This window comes from Chlamydotis macqueenii, chromosome 22 (genome assembly GCF_036417535.1).
Source record: "Chlamydotis macqueenii isolate bChlMac1 chromosome 22, bChlMac1.mat, whole genome shotgun sequence".
Taxonomy (NCBI): domain Eukaryota; kingdom Metazoa; phylum Chordata; class Aves; order Otidiformes; family Otididae; genus Chlamydotis; species Chlamydotis macqueenii.
Genome location: NC_141577.1, coordinates 2,785,617 through 2,808,273, shown reverse-complemented (window position 1 = coordinate 2,808,273; position 22,657 = coordinate 2,785,617). Strand labels below are relative to the sequence as shown.

At 44.3% G+C, this 22,657-nt stretch overlaps 1 protein-coding gene across 1 annotated transcript; it reads left to right on the top strand.

Annotated features, from left to right (window-relative positions):
* The first annotated feature begins 1,096 nt into the window (after positions 1-1,096).
* Positions 1,097-15,879, top strand: CLSPN (claspin). Its single transcript, XM_086765093.1, has 26 exons — positions 1,097-1,120; positions 1,872-2,001; positions 2,548-3,032; positions 3,711-3,875; positions 4,225-4,314; positions 4,557-4,629; positions 5,160-5,268; positions 5,930-6,486; positions 7,496-7,687; positions 8,141-8,325; positions 8,878-8,926; positions 9,095-9,248; positions 9,549-9,613; positions 10,010-10,215; positions 10,687-10,847; positions 10,944-11,170; positions 11,397-11,511; positions 12,191-12,272; positions 12,598-12,689; positions 13,105-13,269; positions 13,359-13,480; positions 13,701-13,828; positions 14,329-14,437; positions 15,117-15,199; positions 15,395-15,556; positions 15,766-15,879. Exons 1-26 carry the CDS (start codon positions 1,097-1,099, stop codon positions 15,877-15,879), a joined length of 4,044 nt encoding a protein of 1,347 aa, XP_086621219.1.
* The last annotated feature ends 6,778 nt before the right edge of the window (positions 15,880-22,657 follow it).

The following is a 22,657-nucleotide window of genomic DNA, read 5'->3' as shown; positions in this document are numbered from 1 at the left end:
ATTCATCATATCAACTAATTATGTTTCTATAGAGCCAGCATCTGTCCCTGCATTACTAAATAGTAATTATTGCATTACTGTAGCTCCTGCAGCAGTTAGAGGAAACCAGAACTGTACTGTGATGTTTGCAGTAGGTTTCACAGACCTTTGCTTTTCTCACTTTCCTCATTCTCAGGCTTCTTGGCTATATGGGAACTGCCATAGAAGATTGGTCCATCTGCTCCTTATCCCGTAGAAAACCTTGACCGGTACCAAACACTCCACAGTTTGTGTTTTTCTGTTATTTCCTACGGATCTGGAGGAGCCTCTTGAGCATCAGGGTTAAGCTCAGCCTGCCATCTTTTCTCCTCCTTGGCAGAGGTGGGGCCCCACGTGCTGCAGGCTTGGCAGAGTTATGCGGTGGCATCTACGGAGCAGATGCAGAGAAACAAACAGAGGTGAGAGATCTGTCTCTACTCAGACTCACCTGTACTCACCAGTCCCAAGCACAAGGGGCTTTTGCGCTCCCACTACTGAATGCCTGCAAGGTGCCCAGGAGCAGGTCCGCGGCCTCCACAGGTGACACAGCACCGGGCCACGGTGTGAGCTCACGCTGGATCTGGAGACCGGGCCAGGCCGCCCTCGCAACCCACGCCCCTTCTGGGGCACCGAGCTCCAAGGGGCCAGCCTACCTCAGGGAGGCGGGCCTGCAGGCCCCCGAGCCCCCCACACCGCACCGGGCGAGCTGCGCTCATGCCCACAAGGCCCGGCACACGGCCGCGGGCAGGCCCGGCGCCCCAGGTCACCCCCACCCGGCCCCGCGAGGCCGCCAACCGCTCCCCGCCGAACCGGGCACCGCGCCCCACCCTGACCACAGCCAGGGAACCGCCGCAGGGCGCCCTTATAAGGCGTGCGGGTGGCCTCGAAGCGCGGGCAATGATTGGGCCAGGCGGAGAGGGCGGGGCTAGGCGGCAAAAAATCTCCCAATAAAAAGGGGAGGGGCGGGGCTTCCGGAGCAGCTCTGGGCAGCCATTGGCTGTCTCCCTCGCTGGGCGGGACTGCGGCAGCGCGCGAAGACTCAAAGCGGCTTCCTACGCGGCTGTGTCCGGCCGAGGTCATGGCGGCGGTTGCCCCCGCCGAGGTGAGTGCGTCCGCTCCGCGCAACCGAACGGGTGGCGGCTGCCCGCGGCCTGTCGCCTGCCTTGGGGCTCCCATGGCTGTGGCGCGGCGGAGGGCTCGGCTGGGCGGGGCGGCGAGCGCCGTAATGGCGGCAGCGGCGCCTCTTCAGCCTCCCCTTGAGCCCCGGCGGCACCGCGCCCGCCTCTGCCTTCGCACCGACCACGCTTCCCAGCGCGCCCGGCGGCTCGTCCTCCCGCCGTGCCGCCCGCGGTGCGTGCCGGGAAGGCGGCGGGCGCGGTGCCTGCTGGGAGGGCCCGGCGGCGGGGCGGTTCCCGGGGCACTGCGGCGGCGGGGGCGGCCGCACACGGGGCCGGGGCACCTCGGGTCACGGAGGGGCCTCTCCGGGGCGTCCCCACGCGTGTCTCCTGGTCCCTGGGTGATTAATTCACGTGAAATGCGGATGTGGGGCGATAAAGTTTTACGTTTCTCATTATCCTTTCCATTCCGATGGCTTTGACGAAGAATCAGTGGGCATCAGCCGGTGTGGCGGTTCTCTTTTGTGCGTGTGCGAGCTCAGCTTTAAACACTGGTAAAAGCTGACATAATCTCCCTTCACATAAATACCAGTTAATTCTTAAAGTATAATGGTAACATACATGTCTGTGAGTGTGTGTGAGGGTGGAGCCAAGGTTTTGGCGTTATATTAAGCACTAAGACTCACTCCTAATAACCAACACTTGCTGTAGTAAGGAACGTTTTATTTTGGCTTGTAGCTTCCGTTGGAAGACTTGAATTCAGACCTGCAGAAATCCCCGGACAGCGGCTCTGACAGCGGGCAGGGCAGCTGTGAAACAGCCTCTCCGGGGCGCTGCGGCAAGGAGATCGTGTCTCTGGATGACAGAGGTCTGTAGTATTTCCGTGAATTGTTGACGCCTTCAAGGGTGCGTTTTTTGTTTTAGACGTACCTTTTTAGGAAGTTGTCATTGCTTGACCTGCGTGGATCCTTTTTTGTTGCTTGGAATGAGGGCAGACATTTGTAAATCTCTGAAAGGCATTTTTCTGAGGTACAAAAAGAGAAATAGTAAATGGGATGTAAGTATCTTAATTGCTTATTTCCTTTCTTTTTATAATTTACTTAACCTATGTACCTATTTAGTTACTTACTGTGGGTGTTATTGCCATTTCAAGGCAAGTCACTAATCTGTCATTGAAGGATTTTCAGCTTTGCCTTTTTTTAAAGGTTGAAAACCTATAACATCAATTTGGGTCAATTACGTCCTGCACTACAGGGAGAAGGGGATTTTGAAAACTGGAGGTCAAGCTGATTTGCTATAGATGTTGACATCTGTGAAATTTAACAGATATGTAACTTTATGTTTAACTGTTTCTTAAACTTGTGGAATTTTCCTCTCCGTAGCATGCATCATTTCTTTTGATATGTTTTGTCAGATTCAGAGGAAGAGATTTCTGTACATAAAAAAGCAAAAAGCAAGAAGGTGCTTCAGGACAGTGAGAGTGAAGATGGAGAGGATGGTGGCTCTTTTGTGCAGAACGATACTCTGGGTAGAGACATGGAGAATGGAGAGGAAAAAGAGAACACTACTGCCCAGAGGTACAAGAAATCTCATCGGATTTGCCAAGGTCTGCTAGATAGTGATGACAGTGACACTGGTGACCAATTGCAGATTAAAAACCTTGAAACAAGCGGGAAGTCTGGCTTGCCTGAGAATGAGTTGGAAGAGGAGAGACCCCTAAAATCTGGGAAAAAGTACAGAAAACATAAACAACATAAACGTGACTTGGAAGAAGAGACAGCAAAAAAAGCTGTAGGAAAACCAAGAAGGAAGGAGAAGGAGAGAAGAATGGAGTCCCTTAAACAGCTGAAAAAAGAAAAGAAGCCTAGAGCAGAAAGAGAAAAGAAGCCTGGAGCAGAGGTATATATTTGGGCAGAAGATCTCAGATGTGTTCTCAACTAAGTTTAAATTTATTCCTGGATGTGGTTATTGTGTTTCAGTGCTGCAGCAGGTGTGGTGTCCTTAGGGATCCACGGAACGCATATGAGCCTGCCAGTTTCATTTGCAAAGAAAGTAGAAACTCTGATGCTTGATGATTTCACATGAGTGCGTGTTAAGCCAGGCAGGAATTCTTTGAGTTCTTTGGGTTTGTTGTAGGTTTATTATGCCCACAAAATGCTTTGATTGGTATTTCAGCTTTTCTCTATGTTGCTGTGCTGGTTTCTGGAGGAAGCTTTGGGCTACTTTCAAATTAGAGTTCTAGCCTAAATAAATGGCTGCTTGGGGGGTTGTGTATTGTCGCTATTTATAAAATGCATATTTCAGGTGTTAATTTATTCTCTCTGAGCCATTTTGGTCTTCAGTAATTATTGAAATTCCCTGCTTAACCATACACGCTCCATAAATTACCTTACCAACGTGGCAGAGCCATAAAGTGAGTACGACTGGCTTACAGGACACGCAAGGTGCTAGATTAAAGATGTCACGTACTTTTTCTAAGTTCTTTCAAGACCTTTTGAAAGTAATGACTAATGCCAAAGAACTGAAGGGGAATTTCTGACACGGATTACACTAATGCTTTATTCTTGTGGCGAGCAGGCGGATGGTGGTGAGAGGTATCCTTTTAATGACAGTGGATGTCTTCTTGATGACAAAGAACTCTTTGATAATGGCTTAGAAGAGGAAAATGATTATCCCCCAGAGGATGAAGAGTCCATAGAATCAATACGAGCGGCTGTGAAAAACAAAATAAAAAAATATAAGGTAATATTTGATGGTGATACGAGATTATTGGTTATTAGTGGGAGGTAGCGTACCTGAGCATGTATTAAAACTCTTCTGCTGCTATGAGAGAGGAGGGAATAGTCCTCTGCTTTTTGTTCTGAAAGATGGAGGGATGTTGTCCTGGAAAGCTGTAAAGATAATGCTCCAGTAGAAGCTTTGGAAATCTGCCATAAGTATTAGGTGGAATTTGTGTTGGTTTATGAGAATACTTGCTAGTTTTGCTGACCAGTGATGATTCTGTACACTTGTTTTTTACTTTTGACTTATTTGCCCGTGGTAGTGCCTGTTTATCTAGACAAATAAATGAATCTCTTCGTGTACACTATAGAACAAGGAACAGTTTTCTGAGGGTGAAGGCTACAAACATGTATTTGATGATGAGGATGAAGAACCTGTTCTACAAGAACCAAAAAGGAAGGTGAAGTATTCTTCTTTTTAAAGCTCTCCATTGTTTCTTGTACTGACTCAAATGCTTTTTATATGCGTGTTGTTCAATGTTTTTGTTGAGTTGCTATTTTTAATCTTTTTTTTTTTTTTAAATTGGCTGCTTTATTTTGACTCCTTTCTGTTTGAAAGGGAAAAATACACTATGCAGAAAGTATAGATAGAGTTCTAGATTTTGTTTTCCGACTTCAGAAGCCTTTCTCTTCTTTCCTTAAGGAGCGGAAAGCAGCAAGGTTAAGTAAAGAAGCCATTAAACAACTACATAGTGAAACCCAACGGCTTATTAGAGGTAAATCTTGAATTCTTTGTATGTAGAGGGGTATAAACGATGATGAAATTCGGGAGAGAAATTGAAAGGATTTAACCAAAAGGCTAGCGCCTTCTTTCACCTAGCATGAGTTATTTAGGGTTGAAGGGTGTAAGACTGTTTTTATTCAAGGATCTGTTAAGAGATCTTTATAACAAATTTTTAAAAATCATTGTAGAAATACTTGAGCCTGTAAACTTGTATAAAGTTAATGCAATATTTAGAGTTTGATAGATATGTAATAAAATAGAAACTGGTTCTGCCATTCTGCTATTAACATCACAGTTCATCTCCTAATGAATCCATGGACATGTTGGAAGTTCGCTCTTCAAGACTTGCTACTCTTTCCAAAACAGCAGTGTTTACTGCATCAAGTTTACACTGTGCTGGCTGTGCCTGGTCAGATGTTTTTGCTGCAAAATACTTGTGTCAAGCTTCTTTGAATTTCAAAGATATCAAATAAACGTCTTGGATGATGTTTTAAATGTTATTTCACCTCCTTTCTCTGGTAGAATCGTCTGTGTCTCTCCCATATCATGTGCCTGAGACCAAAAGTATTCATGACTTCTTCAAGCGTAGACTTCGACTAGTATGTCAAGGAAACGCCATGGCATTGCTGAAGTAAGGACTTAAACCTTCCTCATGATTTTTTCATAAATTTTGAGGATATCCCAATTTTGCTTTTGAGGATAACCAGGCTTTTGTGTTCTACAGGCATTGTATGATGTACACACCTGCTCTGTGTACAGTCACATCCTGTTCATGGTTTAATTTTAGCTGTTGCTTTCACTGGGAAGTTTTATTAAGAAACTTTCTTAGACTCCTTAAATTCCACAAACACCTGGAAATTAGGAATATGTCCCAGTTAACAAAAGGCAATGCTGCACACAGTGGTACTATTGCAGTAATCGGGGCCTAGGAGTAAGTCCAGATGAAGTAACATGCTCATGCAAAGTTACTTCAATGTGGTTTAGACTGGACCCCAGCATTCTGCTTGGACTCTTCTTTTGAGTAATGTGTAGTAAAATACTTAAGCTACTATAGTCACAATCTCTCAGGAATTTTATACTGTGATAATGTAACCAAGTAGTGCAAACTCATGCTGTTCTACACTTCAGCTTCCTTATCTCCTCAAAATGAAGTTTTCCAGACTTCTGTCCTTCACCTCTTCCTACATATTAATGACAATAATTAGAAAATTTTCTTTCTTTGAGTTTGTTCTCAACCTCCTCTCCCCTTCCACAATAGCCATGGGTGATATATTTATTTCTGCCTTCATTAGATCCACTAAATACCAGCTATCCCTAAATGAAGACTCTGCAGACACTAACAATTTGAGCATGGATTGCAAAGGTGGACAAACTGAAAGTGGTCAATCAGCAGCTGATGAACCAGAAAGAAGCCTTGGCAGAGATGTTGATGCTACTGTGAACAAGCCTCTTGCCGATGTAGGGAAGAACTTGACAGAAGACTCTGCTGAAGAGCCCAGGCAGGACAGTGATGATCCTCATACAGTTAGGACTGTAACAACCGGTGATAATACAGGAGAACAGCAGCACTCAAACTTCCTAAGCACTGATGGTAGTGAACAAAAAGAGAATGAAATTCCTCCAGCAGTTGGGGGAGCTGCCCTTGAGCAAACAGGTGAAACAGCAGCAGACTCAGAATGTGAAAAAAACAGTCAACAAGCGGGGCCTGGATTGGTGGCACAACCAGAAAAAGTGAGGAAGTCCAAGCTGGATAAACTTCGTGAACTGGGAATAGACCTGTCCATCAAGCCAAGAATCTGCTCTGGCAATGAATCCTTTATAAACCTCGATGAATCCGATTCAAACAAAGGTATTGCTTTTATTGTTGTGATCCTGTCATATCTGTCCAAGTAAGCAAAATTAATCTGACTTCTAACTGGAACATCTCTGAGAAATGTTTAAATGATAAAACAGTCAGACACGTTCACTTACTAGCACAGATTCTTCGCTTGGTGTTGGTATCCCTTTTCTTTCAGCTGATGTTTAGCAGGGAAGTTCTGAGTCCTTAATGCTTGAAAGCTTGAAGGAATGCAGGGTGACAGCTATTTAGTGATGAATGATTTATTTCCATTTTGGTATAGTGAATTGTTTTGGTACTTAAAGGACATGGGAGCACTTTAAAAAAATTTATTCAAAACAAGGCATGTAGTAATTATCTGGAAAGACAACTAGCTGTGCTCCAGAGTGTTTACCGCTGAGTTTGTTAAAAGGCAAGACTGGATAGCAAGCAAAATTTACTTTTGTAGCTAGAATGTTTTGAATGTCTTTTAGGTACCCAGATTTGAACATTGAATATTAAATAGCTGACCTTGTTTCAGGGAAAGATTGCAAATGGTTAGGCAAGTCTATAGTTCCGTTAAATCTATTATGTGTCAGAAGATAGTAAGAAGATATCTGGATGGGATGATACTTCTGTGCATGCAGGAAACTGACCTCTGCCAAGAAAGTGTTTTACCAGCCATCAGTCTGGTTTTAGATATCTGTGTCAGCAGAAGTGTAGGGATGGCTGAAAGGCTAGACTGGAAGTAAACTGAGGTCTTGTGGATAAATCATAGTCATAGGTAAGGTAATTTAATATTAGCTAGCATCAATTAAGTACAAGTTACAGCAAAATATACTTTAATACTTTATTGTGTTGTCACTCAAATAGAATGGTTTTGCAAATATTAAAATATTAAGGTTTAGTTTTTAACTAACTTCCTTGAAAAAATAAAGAATCTCAAAACCTACTCTTGGTACAACTTTAACACTTAATGATTTTAAAGGCCATCAAATTGATTTGATTTGCATTTTGAAATATAATTAATATGTGTTTAAAGAATTAGAAGCCTTGAAAGCACGTTTCTTGAAGCACACCCTTAAAACGTCGAAATCCAAAGTTGAACGGACCGTGAACATGAACATTATTCGTAAGGAGACTACCTCTGAAGGAAAAGAGGAGCTGAAAGCAGACGTGGTACCAGCAGTGTTAGCTGCAGAGAGCCTGGATGAAACACTCCACACAAAGCCAGGTTGGTTTAAGAGTACAAGTGATGATGATTGAATTGGAAAACACTTTTTTGTATGTGGAATAGTATCCATTAAAAGAAAAGATCACGTGTTATTTTTAGCTGCTCTTATTCACATGCTGTAGCCCATCTGCCCGTGGCAACTGGGTGCTCTTGTTCCCAAAAGACGCAGTGGAGAAACAGACCCTGCTCTCGTTGAGAGTGCTGCAGTGGTGGTTCTGGATAATGAGGGGTCTTGATAATTCGTGAGACTGTGTGGTCTCTGAGTTGAGCTCACAGAAACTAACTGCTCTAGCTCTTATAAGTGGCAGATCAATTCATAAAAATATTTTAAAACATGTAATTTTTAAATTCCCTTTTTATGTGTATAGTTACATTACATTGGATGCTCGAAGGCAGTGAAGTTAAGAATTCACTGTAGTTCATCTCATTATTCATTTACTCATTTCTGTCCAGGTGAAAAGCTACAAGTGCTGAAGGCTAAACTCCAGGAGGCCATGAAACTCCGCAGGACTGAGGAACGCCAGAAGCGGCAAGCATTGTTTAAACTAGATAATGAGGACATGTTGGAGGAAGAAGAGGAGGAGGAGGAAGAGATGACAGATGAATCTGAGGAAGAGGAGGAAGAAGGCAATCATGAGGTCTGTATGCAACATTTTTACATAACCTAGTCAGCTTCTCAGTTCTGCTGCCTCTCTCCAATGAAAGGAGATTTTTGTACACTGTTAATGTTAGGGAAATTGCCAAGAATTATTCCTAGAAACAAAAAAAAAAGCTGCAGTTAGCATGCTCAGGGTTTGGATTGTCTAAAACTGGATGTATTAGTCTTTTCTTTGTTTAAACAGTATTAAACCCAAATTGAAGTGTGTAAAAGATTCTGGTGCCACTTTCTCTTTTTATATATCTTCATTGGTAGCAGGGAACAAACTGAGGTCACCTGTCTGATCTGGGATAGGGTTTGCCATGGCCTTTCTTTTCTAAAAAGGATCAGGATAGCTTGGCTGTTTCGAGCACCTCTGTCGGTTGTCTCAGTCGGTTGTCTCAGAGTGGAAGAGCTGTGTGTAAGAACTGTGCGTGCCATTCAGCTTCATCCTCTGTATGTTAAAAACGTTTTCTTGAAAAGTACGCAAGGAAGTTGACAGATCAAAGCAGTAATTGCTGTATCTCTGCTGTGTTTGGGAATGTTTTTTTAGAATGTGGAATTTCTGCTTGATGAAGCAGAGGAAGATAATGAAGATGAAGCAGAGGAAGATAATGAAGATGAAGCAGAGGAAGATAATGAAGATGAAGCAGAGGAAGATAATGAAGATGAAGCAGAGGAAGATAATGAAGATGAAGCAGAGGAAGATAATGAAGATGAAGCAGAGGAAGATAATGAAGATGAAGCAGAGGAAGATAATGAAGATATCCAAGAGAAACAGGTTGAAGATGGCGATAAAGAAACCGACAAAGAATCAATTGATGGAGAAAAGCTGGAGAAATCTGTGCACAGTGATTCTGTTCTCAAACCACCTTCAACAGAGTCTACGCTGATGCTTTTTAAGGACAGCTCTTCCAAAATGGGGTAAACAAACCAAGCTTTAAAAATGATGCCTGAGCAATTTTACGTTTGATCAATACGCTAGAGGTTCTTATTTAAAGTACTCTTTGTAAGTATTTTTTGGTCCAGTAAGTTATATGTGCATTTGTATATATTTTTTTAAACTTAATGACTGCAATTGTTATTTAGTGGAATAATCAGTTTCTTCATCGAAGTATACTACATGTATTTTTGTGTTAGCTTGTTATTTGCAATTAGATTTGACAGACAATAGCAATTAATCTTATATATATTGGCAAATGCATTTTATTTCATGAATTGCAGATATTCTCTTCCTGATGAGAAACTTGAAATGGAAGAAGCTGCAGACAAAGGATCTAGCAAGTTAGGTAAAGTAGAACTACTATCATAGCTAGTGGGTTTTTTTTATATGACGCATGTAGAACTTTCTGTTCAAGATTGGTATTCAGTACTTTTGTTATTTGCTCACCTGTATAGTTATACAGTATGATTATAAAAGTTTAGACTGATGAAAAAAAAAAAGGAAAGGCTTGAAAAAGCTAGAGGAAAATGAAGTTCAAAATGATACTGGAGAAAATATAGACACAGTCAGAAATCAGTAAGATGAAATTCAGTTTAAAAAGTGTGCTATGCGTCCTCTATGAAGAAAGAAATCTAACATAAGTAGAAAATAATGAATTTTTGGCAAGATATCAGTGTTGCAAAATAGTATCTTGAGGTTTTACTGGTTCACAAGAAAAAGTTAAGCACTTTTTTTTTTTCAGAGGATGATGATTCGTTTTCTCTACCAACACTGGCAAAAGAGAATAGCCATAACAGCAGCTTTGAGTTGATCGGCTCCATGATTCCATCGTATCAGCCCTGTAACAAACAGATGTCACGTGGAGGGAACTTTTTATCTGCGGCTGGAGGTTTCAGGTCACCCTCCCCAGGTTTTTTCAAAACAAGCTTTATCAGCTCTGCTTCCAAGGTGAGGGTCTCAGTTGTATTCCCATTGTATGTTAAGACAGTGAGTAGTGAATAAATGTATTTTATCTGACTTTCATATCTATAAAAAAAAAAAGAAGGCATCTAGCCAAATGCTTTTATATGAGTAAGATTTCAGAAAAGCAAATTGTCCCTGGAGTTTAAAATATCACCACATTGGAATGGATAAAAATTACATTATAAAATCTTACATTCTAAAACATCAGAGAAAATATGCTGTAATCTTATTTTTTATGTCTCAGATATGTACATCATAAATAATTTTAAGCATACTTACATAGGCTGCACAGCATCTGATGTCAGTGAACTTCTATGATTTATCAGAGCAGCGTGGACATTCTTGACTCCCACATGGTGTTAATCCTTTAAAATAGCTTAAATGTTTTATCCCATTCTTGCTTTTGACTTCTAGGATTGCAAAACAAATAACTTATTTTTATATTCCTTTGACTAGAGCTCAGGAAAGACGTCTGAGCCCTCTCTTCCCATAGAAGATTCCCAGGACCTGTACAATGCCTCTCCTGAGCCAAAGAGTTTATTTCCAGGGGCTGGGGAGTCACAGTTTCAATTTTGTCTGGAAGATGACACTCAAAGCCAGCTGCTTGATGCAGATGGGTAAGTAATAGGTGTGAAGGATGATGTTTTATGCCCTTTAACTGAAATAGGATATACAGACCAGCAAGATTTTTCTAACTACGAGCTTTCTTTCAGGTTCTTGAATGTTGGACAGCATAGGAATAAATACCAGTCCACAAAGCATCAGCTGACTCTGGCCAGTATGGATGAGAATGCAATGGATGCCAATATGGATGAGTTACTGGACTTGTGTTCTGGGCAGTTTAGCAGTCAAGCTGAACACGTACCAAATACCAGCAGCAGCAAAAAGCAGAACATGGAAGAATTGCTCAATCTTTGTTCAGGAAAATTCGTGTCTCAGAGTATGTCCTGAATTCTGTTGTCAGCTTTGCTGGTTACTTGATTTATAAGCTTCGCACTAAGGTACCCTTTAGTTCTGGGCACTAATGCAGGATGTGGAACTTCCAAGAGCTTTAACAATTTATTGCCTTTGTGGGAGCATGCTAACACATTTTTAGGATGCTCTCTGAGGTTCTAAGAGTATAAGCATGTATGTCTAATAAGTTGCCATCTTATTACTTTTCATAGCAGGTTCTCCAACGTGGGCATCTTCAGTATCTTCCAGGGCAGAAAAAGATAGTGACATAGAAGATCCAATGGCAGAAGCTCTAGCACTTTGTTCAGGCTCCTTTCCCACAGACAAGTTAGTATTATTCCTCCTAAAAGTTACAGAAGCTTATAGTGGTAATTGTCTTGTTTCGCTCTTAATGTGTTTTCTAGTTTTCCATCAATTCAGAATGCTGTAAGCAAAAGCGTGGTCTGTTGTGGAGGTGAAGGGAGGAATATTGTGAATTGCTCAGCCATTACTCTCTGAATCAGCAGCATATACTCTTTAGTACAGCTACTCTGAAGGGAAATTGTTCTTCATCTTTCACTCATAGTGAAAGAAATGTTGAACTGTCATCAAACTGATTGGCAGAACGTAGGACTTCTGGGTTCTGTTCTGGGCGATTGCCAAACCACAGGAGCCATAACCAGATGGAAGTTGGGTACTTGCATTTTCTCCGTTGGTTAAACTGTAAAGGTGTGTGGCTGACTGACAAAAGAATAATGAGGCTTAAAGAATAGGAATGGTAGAGGACCGAAGAGGAATTTCAGAGGGAAAAAAACTCAGGATTTAATACTTCTCTCATGGTTTCTGCAAGTGAAGACCTGAGGTCTTAAAAAGTCAATGCTAATGGGGATTTTGGGCATCTAGAGCTAATGCTGTTGAGAAACTGTAGCTCTTTGAACACTCACAGGTAACTACCTGAGACCAGCTAACATGATGGTTGAAATCTTGCCTTGAATTATTACGTTCCTTCCATTCACTTTTCCCGTAGGGAAGAGGAAGATGAGGAGGAGCAAGAAGAACTTGGTGATTTTCAGCTTTTAACAGATGACAATGCCTTTGATAGTGAAGAGGTAAGAAGCAATGGAGCAAGACAACTGCTATAGCATTCTGACTATGAGAAGTCCATTTATCTACTTTTATTTTTAATATAATCATCAAAGCAAAGTACTGTGACTTTGAGAACAAGTTACTGAAACATTCCTAAGAGCAATGTTTGGATCACTTAAAATGTCCACTTAATAGTATAATATACTGGATAAAGCATCTTAGCATGGCAAATCCTCTGGAAAATATGTGGTGTTTTAGTCTGTGTTTGTTGATTGAGGAACAGAAGAAACTGTTATTGCAAAGCAATCCTGCTTTCAGAAATTCCATAATTTCTGAAAACTTTGACAGGATGAAAAAAGCAGAGACACTGATCCTGAAGAAGCAGAAATTAGTGATGAAGAAGAAATGCTTAGACGTACACAGAGCTTGAAGAAAAAACTGTAAGTACATCTTTTTGTGTCTTAATTGCCAGACAGAATAAAATATTAACAGCACTAGGAATTTAGTCTCTCGTTATTCCCTCCCCAGCATTAGTAGCTAATGCTTACATAGCGTTGGCTTTGGTTGTTGTTTTTTTTTTTTGCCTTGGAGCTGTCATGTTGTAGAAGTTTAACTATGCTGCTGGTGGGCTATAGAGGATTTCCATTATAATTTCCATTATAGATTGCTGTTATCGTGCCCTTTTGATTTCAATGCAACTTTTTTTTAACCAAAATTAGTTAGTCTTTTTCAAAAATAAATGAATAATAATTTAGGATAGGTGTTAATTTTATATCAAAAGATAAATCTTGCTTTCAGGATATTTGTCATGATTATTGGTCTACCAAACTAAACTTCTTCAATGTTGTCTTACAGAAAACTGCAGGATTTCATGGAAGATGAGGCAGAGCTGTCAGGGAGCGATGTGGGAAGTGAGGATGAATATGATGGTGAAGACCTGAACGAGTATGAAGAAGAGATTATTGATGAGGAACTCCCTAATGAAGTGGAATTAGAAAATCAAATACAGAAGTTTCACATGTCAGTGAAGTACTAGTTTGTTTGTGTGTGAAGTCATGGCTCTTGGATGTAATCTGGACTAACCTCCTCCCATTCTTCTGTGTTGATAGGAAGGCAATGCTTGATGATGACAAGCGTCAGCTGCGCTTGTACCAGGAGAGATACCTCATTGATGGTGACCTGCATAGTGATGGCCCTGGCAGAATGAGGAGATTCAGATGGAAAAACATAGGTGCCTTTCTGATCCGTAGTTAATAGATAGGGGTGAGAGATTGGAAAGAGCAAGTGTGTGTGTGAAATAGCACTCAGTAGTCTTTCAGAGGTAAATAAAGTCTTTCAGAAATAAATTGCGTTGGAGAGGGGTCTGCTTTTTTAGTTTGTTTTGGTTTTTACTAGTCTGCATATCTTGTGCCTCTTTTAAAATTGATAGCTATTTTTTTTTCTTTGCCTAGATTATGCTTCCCAGCTTGACTTGTTTCAGAGAGATTCAGATAACGATGATGAAAATGAGCAGTTTGATGAGACAGAAGCTAAATGGAGGAAAGAGCGATTTGAACGAGAACAGTGGCTTCGTGAGCAGGTAATAGCATCTTGCTCAGCGCTTCTCTATACCATTGCTGGATTTTAAACTGTTAGTTCCTCAAGTTAAACCCTGGAAAAAACACCGTTCATAAATGTAGCTTTGTGTTTTTTGCTGTGAATTCTGCTCTTTCTCCTCTATAACTATTGTACAGAGAGAAAAACTGATTCAGAAGTGAGAGGCAAAACAGCTATGTTCTGAAACAAGTCAGCTTCAAAGCTGGAATGTCTCTTATGCTGGGAGCATGACTTCAGGCTTTAGAAGTTTCAGTATTAGGTCATCTTTGTCAGCTGAGTGTGATACTGCATGTTTGCTGTTCATTAATAGAATGGGGATGATAAAGTAAGAAATTGCAATAAACTTTTACAGTAGAAAGTATATTAAAAATACTGTATTAATTTGCATAATGAAAGGACTTGGTCTACTTAAAGTACTGAATGAAATGTTCATGCTTAATATGAACCTTTTCAGTTATACAAAGTGTCTTCCCTCTGCTACAGAAAGAAAAAAATAAAGAGGAGGAGGAGGAAGAAATCGGTGAAGACAGCCAATTCATGAAACTAGCAAAAAAAGTAACTGCTAAGTCCCTACAGAACCTACAGAAGAAAGGTAAGCTTACTCTTTATTGAAGTGAGAATCAAATGAGAGAAAGAAAACTTAACTTCCAGTTGTCACTCATGGCCTCCAGTGAGGCAGGGCATGGATCAGAAAACTCCAGTGTCTAGTTTTCTTACACCAGTCTGAGCGTATGTCGTCCAGAACTTTAAAAGCTAAAGATACAAAAGCACTGAAAATATGCAACTGCAAAGCTGATGGTAATTGTGTGCATTTACTTAATAAAATAGTGTGCTGCCTGTTGGAAAGGATGTTATAGAGTGGAAATAAACTCCTCTGTCTTTTAGTGTTTTATTCTGTTTGCTGGCCTTTAAGATACAGAGAAGTAGACTGTAAGTGATATTCAGCCTAGCAGTTTCTACAAATAGCTGTGAATTAAGGAAAAACTATGTAATGTAGTGGAAATAAATTTAAGTTTTCCTTGGTTGTGGTGAAAACGTGACTCTGAGTGTACAGAGCTGTTTCATACCCATATTTTCCTTTCTGACTGATAGATTGCTCTGGCAATTAGTTCTATCAGTTGTATGGCTTGTAGTATAATTTGATGCACTTTTTTTTTTCTCCTTACAGTCTTTAGTGTCTGTTGTCAATTCTAAGTTCTTCGGTTTGTTTATAAAATTGTATTCCTTCAAATAAAGTTCAGAAACTGACATTTTCCTTTTGCCTCTGCTAGCAAGCCCAGCAGTAACGGTACAAGACACAACGCTCTTACCCAGGAACCCGTTTGAAACATTCAGACCTGCCAGTGATGTCCAGGTTGGTGATGGTTCTGAGAAATGGTATTTCCAAACTGCATGTGTAGAACAGTCAGCTGACCCTGGATTCTGACTGTTTCTAGTTTGTACGGCAGTGAGTAATGTTGTAGTAGAGAGTAGTTTTTCTATTAAGTATAAGCTACTAAAAGAGCTGTCTTCTGTGAGCGGTTTAACGCAGCATTTCTTTGTTCTTCAGATAAAAAATGGGTCTCTCTTGAACAGACCTAAAGCTGTCCTTCAGAAACTAGCAGCAATGTCAGATCTGAATCCAAACGCCCCTCGAAATTCAAGGAATTTTGTCTTTCATACACTTTCCCCAGAGAAGAGTGAAGAGACAAAGGAGAAATCAAAACTTCAGGTAAAGATTTGTGTGGAATGTGCTGCCAATTGTATAGATTATTTAAACATACAGGCACTAAGCACTGCCCATTAGCTAAGAGCATTGCTGCTTTAAATATTCCCTATGATTTCCTAGTATGTGCTCTCACACCAAATAATTTGCTAATAATTCCAAATTTAAACTTTGTGGAGATTCAGAATATTCTGATCTATCTTACTCCCCTGTAGGTGAAGAAAAGAGGCCCTACTGCAGTAATAACGTCCGTGGCCAAGCGGCCCAGGGTGGACAGCACAGAGGAAACGAGTCAAAGCCGAAGCATTTTCCAGTACTTGGAGAGCTGAATATTTCTGTTTAAGGCCAGGGTTTGTGTCTTGTCTCTTTGCCAGTTGCAGTTTGTTTTGCAAATCTGCCAGCAATCATGAGGAAGGTAAACAAGTTGCTGTACATTCTCATGCTGCCACTTAATTCACAAGTTCCAGCAATTTCCAGGCAATGGTTGTGTTTATTCCCTTTTGTTTTTCCCAGTGCTCCGTGGCAAATAAGAGCACAAAATCCATGCTTGGTTTGGAACGAGATGTGAACTTGGTCTTTCCCGAGCATTAAGGAAACTTACACTACTGTACACTGTCCTCACAGAATCCGGCATGTTTCAGCGGTGTCAGTTCCACCTGAAAATACCCTTTGTGTGACAGGCATGACGCAGAAATCCTGCAGTTAGCTTAAAGCACAGGTGAAGGAGGTATTTCTGCAGTTTTGGGTGAGAAGAAAGCAGTGTTAACTGTGGCAGGACGTATGTTGTTTACACTTGCAGTATGAAGGTAGCTATGGTTTCCTTCGCTGTCTTACTTTCTCTAATGTTAAGCATTTATTAGCTGGAGATTTTAAGAAGCTCTAAGTTAAACTTCAAATGTATGGGTTTTTTTTAAAAAAAAAAAAAGGTTCCAGTCTTTTATCAAGCAGTGTGATAAGGAATTCTTTCCAAGTTTTTATTACTGTTTGGGTTCTTACATGTGCGTATGAATGTGTGTGTGGAGAGGGAAGAACGTGAATAACAGATGTAGGAGAGGAAAAGGAGCTGTGTCAGGGTTTGTTTGGTTTGTTTTGCCCAACTGAAGACTCTCTTAAACCATCAGTTCTGTTGTTCTCGTGCAAGCTGCACCCATCCAAGAGAAGCCGTCCATTTCTAAACAGCTAGTAAGGACGGGCCTTCTCTAGAGTGAGGCAATTGGGTAATGAGGAACCATCACTCACAGCTCTTCGAAGTAGCGTGAAAGAAACTGGAGCCACAATATCCAGCACTTCTGACATTTCTGGTTACGTGTTCGATGTGTTGCGTAGAGGTTAGATAATGGTAAGACAGTGGCCTGCTCTGTAAGACTAAACATCTTTCTAGGGCTTGATGTCACATGCTTATGTTGCCGGCTCTGTCAGAGAGGTATCCTGAATTGTAAATTTTGTAACATCATAAGCGTATGCCTGGTGTGCTATGTGTAAATATTTTACTGTATATTATGTTTATAAAGAATTATGGTACTAATTGGAGTGCAATTTTACAATAAAACGTGGTTTTAATTTTGGGAGGCAGTTGGAATTAATTTACAGGATTTCACTCAGTTGTGTTATGTGGGTTTGGTTCCTTAATGTTTGTCTATCTCTGTCTCTTTTTCATTGCTGCTTTTGTTTTGTAGCCATAACTAAGTCCTTCACTAGGAACAGCTGCGATAATATTGAAATACACCAAAAACAACCCCCTTGTGTTTATGGGAGTGTAAATTCTCAAGTCCTAAAGTCTTCCACTTAGGTTTGCATAAAATTCTTGGCCCTAAGAGTATGTTTCTTTCTACTGCTTCAATAGTTTTGGTTTTGATAGTTCCTAGACAAAACTTCCTTTACTCTTGGCTTCAGGCATGCCTATTTCAGTTCATTCTAGCAATTCTAATAATTGGTATACCTGGCTTTGGGATGGGAGGTTTAGGGAAGAGAATGAGGGAGGAAAGGTCACGTAACTGAAAAGATATCTGAATATCCAGTTAATTCTCTGCCACGGTGTTTGCACTCTTTTGTAAGTTGTACTAATTCAGCACGAATTTACTGGGCAAAACGTGCGCAGCTGCAACATCCAGCGTTCTGTGGGTTTGCTAATGCTGCCTGCCAGTAGAGAGCAGCAGGAGAACGCTCTTCCCCTGGCAAAAGGGGACGGAAGAGCGGCTAAAGCTTAAACTACACTGAGTCGAGGCGAAGTTCTGCTAGTTTTCCATGCTCTGTGGCATTGCAAAGGATTAAATTTATAAAGACCTGTAACAGCTCCATTTTTGCATTAGAAGGTAGGTGCTGTTAGAGGGTTGGCTTTGTCCTAGTGCTCTCACTGGCCTTTCCTTGGCATATGCTAGCCCCAACCATGGCATTTGTGGTGCTTTCCCTTTAGAATTTTCCCTTCAAAATATATTTTGCTTGTTCTAGAGCCAAGAGGAGAAAAATATTGTTGGGCCTCTAGAGCTTATAAACTGAAATACCTAGAAGGGGAAGATTTCTGGCTACTGTTGTCCAGAGGAAAACTTTCCCCCACAGCAGCCTTTCAGGAGTTCAGTGTTTGCTAGATGCTGTTGGTAAGCACTACATTGTGCCCCAGAAATTCCGTGCTGTGTTCTGAGGAGGCTGGGAAGAGTTCTGTAGGAGCCGAAATCTCTGTAGCAGGAGCTGCTGAGCCATGTGCTGAGATGCTGCTGCTGCTTGTAGGGCCAGACTCCCCTCTTCCCAGTGGGACCAGAGCTGCGAGTTTGGGCCTGACCCTGCTCTCACCCGTGCTGCTGGCCCGCTCTCATCCGTCTCATCCCATCCCTCCGCTCTCCCAGGGCTGCCCCCCACCCCACCTCCCGTCTGGCACGTTCACTCTGCTTTGCCTTCTCATTTTCAAGTATCGATTCGGCTCGCCCCTCCTGGCGCTGAGATGATGCCGCTGTGCTAATGGGGAGAAAAATCCCCCCCCCCCATTGCTGCTGGAAGTGCCAAGAGCCAGCTGGGAAGGAGGGACTGACTGGGAGTGAGTGGAGGCAGGGAGGGATAATGGGGTGGGAATGGGAGTCCTGCGCACCGCCCTGGGCATCTGCCCTGGTCCTGCATCTCAGCCTGGGCAGAAATGGCCTCTGCAGGCCTGTCCTGGGCTGAAGGCAGAGCTCCTTCCACTGCTGCTGTTCCCCTCTGATCACATCTTGGGCCAAATCCTAGCAATCACAGCCCAGTCAGGACTGGTGATGTCTGGTTTTAGCTTTGCGTGAGATGTAAACCCGGCTGCGCCTCGGTAGGAGACCGAGGTTTTCATCCACATTGGACAGCGGTAAAAACTACGTCTCCGTGCCTCAGTTGCTCTTACCCGCACGAGGGACGGGGGGGAATAAAGCCTTTCGGATCTCGGCTGTCTATCTTGGACTGCGCCGTGGGAGCCTTTATGAGCAGAGCGCTGCTCGGTATGCAATATTACCTGCTGAGTTTGCAGGGAGAATGAGCTCTTAGGAACCTAAATGATAGCGAAGAAATTAACAAAAAGAAGTTGTAAGCAGAGGAAGGAACGCCCTTCGGTCCGTGTTAAAGGTTAACATTGCAGACACGTTTATAATCACGGCTCTCACCACCGCGTGGCTCCTCGGGGGCTCAAGGCAGTTGCTGAATTATGTTTTCTTTCGCCTTTTTTTTTTCCTTTTTGCCAAGAGACTGAAAGGGGGAGAGGAAAAAAACTATTTGTTTGTCTTGTCTAATTTAATTTATGTTATTTATCAAACAGACAGGTTATTTGGGAAACCAGATGGACCCAGGCTAAAATCATCTGTATTTCCAACATGTGAAAAATTATGTCAGGGTGGACACATAAAAGAAGCGTGCTGTACGTTTTGTGTGTGCTTAGCACGTGAGGCTCTGCACCTCATCTGTCCCGGACCTTTAATCAGTCATCCCAGACCTGATATGAGGGTTAAAGGACAAAAAGACCCCCGGGCATCCACGCCAGTGCAAACGAGGGTGTCTTCTGGAGCAGCCGTGTCACAGTTATTTACCCTCTCTGGCTCTCGACCCGCTCCCTAGCTGGTGCATCCTTTCTCCAGCAGTGACGAACGGGGCGCGTTTTGGGGCCCGTGAAAACGTCTTTTGCGTGTGCTCGGTTTGAGAACTGAGCAGGTGCTGTTTTCAATGTCTGTTTCTTCTCTCTTCTCCTTTGAGTTCTCCGTTGTTGGAAAAGGAAACGCAGAAGACCGAGCAGCAGGAATGGCTATAGTCTAGCGGAAATGGAGTAGGTAAGAAATCAGAAAGACCATGTAAGAATACAGTAAAAGAAAAAGGAGCTCTCTATTGCTATCAGACACATGCTTTCCTCCCTAAGAAGGAGAAGATAACAGCAGAGAGGGGGAAAAAACCCCACCCTGCAGCCCTGGTGCTGCCAGGGTGTTGCCTGGCACGGGTAGGAGCGAGCTGGCAGGGACAGCTGGCCAGGCTCGGTGCGTGGTCCCCTTCTCGCCCCGTCCCTGTGGCCGTTGCTCCCGCTGCCCCCACCTGGCAGGGCAGAGCTTGGGGCCACGGCGCTCGTCTCAGCCAGCTCTGGGGTCCAGATAAAGACCCCCCCTGTGAGAGCGTGGCCCTAGCACACCTGGGGTGCCCGTGCTAAACGAATGATCCCAAATCCAGTGGGAAATTGAAACATGGCGAAGACCTTTGTTCCCTGGGACCCGCCGGGCAGCTGCGAGAGGCCGTGTCCGGGTGGGACGCCCCGGTTGCTGCGCCCGAAGCAGCGCTGCCCTCACCAGCCCCCCCTGTGCCTCAGCACCCCGCTGCCCTGCGCCGGAGCCTGGGAGCAAGAGCTGTGGGGGCTCCTGGCTGTGCAGAGTCCGGCCCAGCTCGTGACACGGAAAATAGCTCTGTCTGAGACTCGCAGCGGGGCTGGGGCTGTTAGGTGACCTGGAAAGCGAAAGTTTCATTCCCTATTAACTATTAGTCATTAATATTAATTACAGCGTTGCGTGTGCTCCGTGTGGACAGATGTTCCGTCCTTGGGGGTTACAATTTTCTCTTGTAGCATCCAGGAGCCCAATTTATGGCCAGCTCCAGCTACGCTTCTTGGGGCAGCGGAGATCTAAACCAGCTGCAATTAAAGAAAACGACACAAAAGATTGCAGCACAGGGGGGTGGGATGAGAAGCAAATCTTACAGCTTTACAAGAGAGTAATTTTATTTTTAGCTAATATTTTTTTCTCTGCTCCTCAAGGCTGTTTTCATGCAACGTGCTCTGCGCTGCTTCCCTCACAGTGGCCCATTGATTTTCTGTATTTGATGATCTTCGCGCACGCGGTGACGGAGGATCGCTGTCCGAGAGGCGTGTTCCCTTTGGACGGCGCGACACGCACGCGTTCACCCGCGTCCCCGCACCCACCCAAAAGCCGCCCGCAGCATCCCGGCCCTCGCCTCTGCCACGTGGGATGCTGCATCCTGGCGTTGCCGTACCGCGCGGTACCGGCTCGAGGTCCCGGCTGCAAGCCGGGGCGGCCGCGTCTTTCTGCACTGTCTCATTTCCAGCCACCGCGGTTCACGGAGACTCGAAGTATAATTAACCACTGAGGTGCTAACGCCGCCTCCCCGGCTGCTCAGGATACGCAGAGGTGGGATTTCCACATTCCCGTCACACGCGAAGCCTGAAGGGGGGCTTGGAAAAGCCGCAACCTTTCACAATTAAACACCAAATTAGAAAAAAAAAAAAAAAAAAAATTGCTTTTCCTCCCTCCTTTTCTGCAGACCAGCGAGCCTGGATGGGATGCAGAGATCCGATCCTGCCCCGTGCAGCCCCTATCCCTGCCTCGGGATTTGAGATGCGGGAGCTGCCGCTTCGGTTGGCTTTTTCCCAGCGTGGGATGACGCCGCTGCTTGAGGCTTCTGCGGGGCGGTTCGCCGAGGCACCCCGAGCCCGCCGTCCGGCGGGCTCGGGGTGCCTCGGCGAGCCGCCCCGCAGCAGCAGCCCAATCCTTTGGGATGCCAGAGGTTTTGGCATCCAGGCCATTTCCCATCCCATCCCGGCTCTGCCGCCAGCGCAGTGGTGACGGCAGCCGGCATCTCCCACCGGGATGCGCATCCCGGTTCCGCCAGCCGCGGCTGCGGACGCTCCGACCGAAAGCATCCAGCCCAATGATGTGAAGAAGATAATTAAAGCAAGAAGCAATTATACCTGCCATGTGTTCCCTATTTCGCCTGACGCGAGGGCGATGCGCTCGGTACAAAGCTCTGAGCAAGGCGTCCGGGGAGGGGGGATGATCTCACGTTTTGGTAGCCTTCGCTCCACCTACGGAGAGGGGATGACATGAGCCCCAAAGTATGATAACAGCTCCCAAGGCCTCGCTGCCGGGCTCTGCCAACGGCCCCCGGCCCGTCCCCTTCTGCTGGAAAGGGAAAAGAAAAGGAAGGAAGAAAAGATTAGATGGGGTCAACGCAGTTGGCAAAGACCCCCAAACATCTGCAGGGGACAAAAGCACGGCTGGAGGAGCTGGTTGTGATCCTCATCAGCCAGCACTGAGGCTCCAAACCCTGTGGAAGTCTGGAGGGGTTGGGATTTTTCCGTGCGCTGGCTGGGTCTCGTCCGTAGCTCCTGCTAAAAGCCTGCAAGCGCTGCTGCTGGTGTCTCCAGCGTGAATGGAAACTGCAGATGTCGAAAAAAAAACCCTATCGCGGTGCTGGCGGTGACCCCGCTCCAGCCAGACCTTGAGAAACCGTCAGGTGTCAAGGAAGGCGCAGCGGGGACGCGCTGGGGTCAGCACCCGGCGCCCGCGGGCTGGCGGGTGAGCCGGGGCGAGCCAGGCACCGGATCCGCTCCCCAAAGCAATGGCTTCATCCCTGGAGCTTCGTCCCCGGGGCTCTGGGGGTCGGGGCTGGCAGAGCCGGTGATGCCAGGAGCCGCACGTGCATCCTGCGAGGGGAAGAGCACCGCTCCCAACATCTGCTTGGCGTTTGTTTGCCTTTCATTCCCGTTCCCGCCCTGCCTCCCGCCTCCTCTTTCATCCCTCCATCTGCACAGGCCTAAAAATAGGGCCACAGCCCGGCTCGATCTGCTCCCCGTCAGGCCTTCGGGACTCCAGCGAGATCCCGTTTGCG

What these genes read in the sequence shown, in the direction of transcription:
- CLSPN (XM_086765093.1), top strand. Translation starts at nt 1,097, where the DNA reads ATGGCGGCGGTTGCCCCCGCCGAG. An exon ending in GGCTCCTTTCCCACAGACAA is followed by an intron (nt 11,512 to 12,190) that starts GTTAGTATTATT and finishes CTTTTCCCGTAG; the next exon opens with GGAAGAGGAAGATGAGGAGG. An exon ending in AACAGTGGCTTCGTGAGCAG is followed by an intron (nt 13,829 to 14,328) that starts GTAATAGCATCT and finishes CCTCTGCTACAG; the next exon opens with AAAGAAAAAAATAAAGAGGA.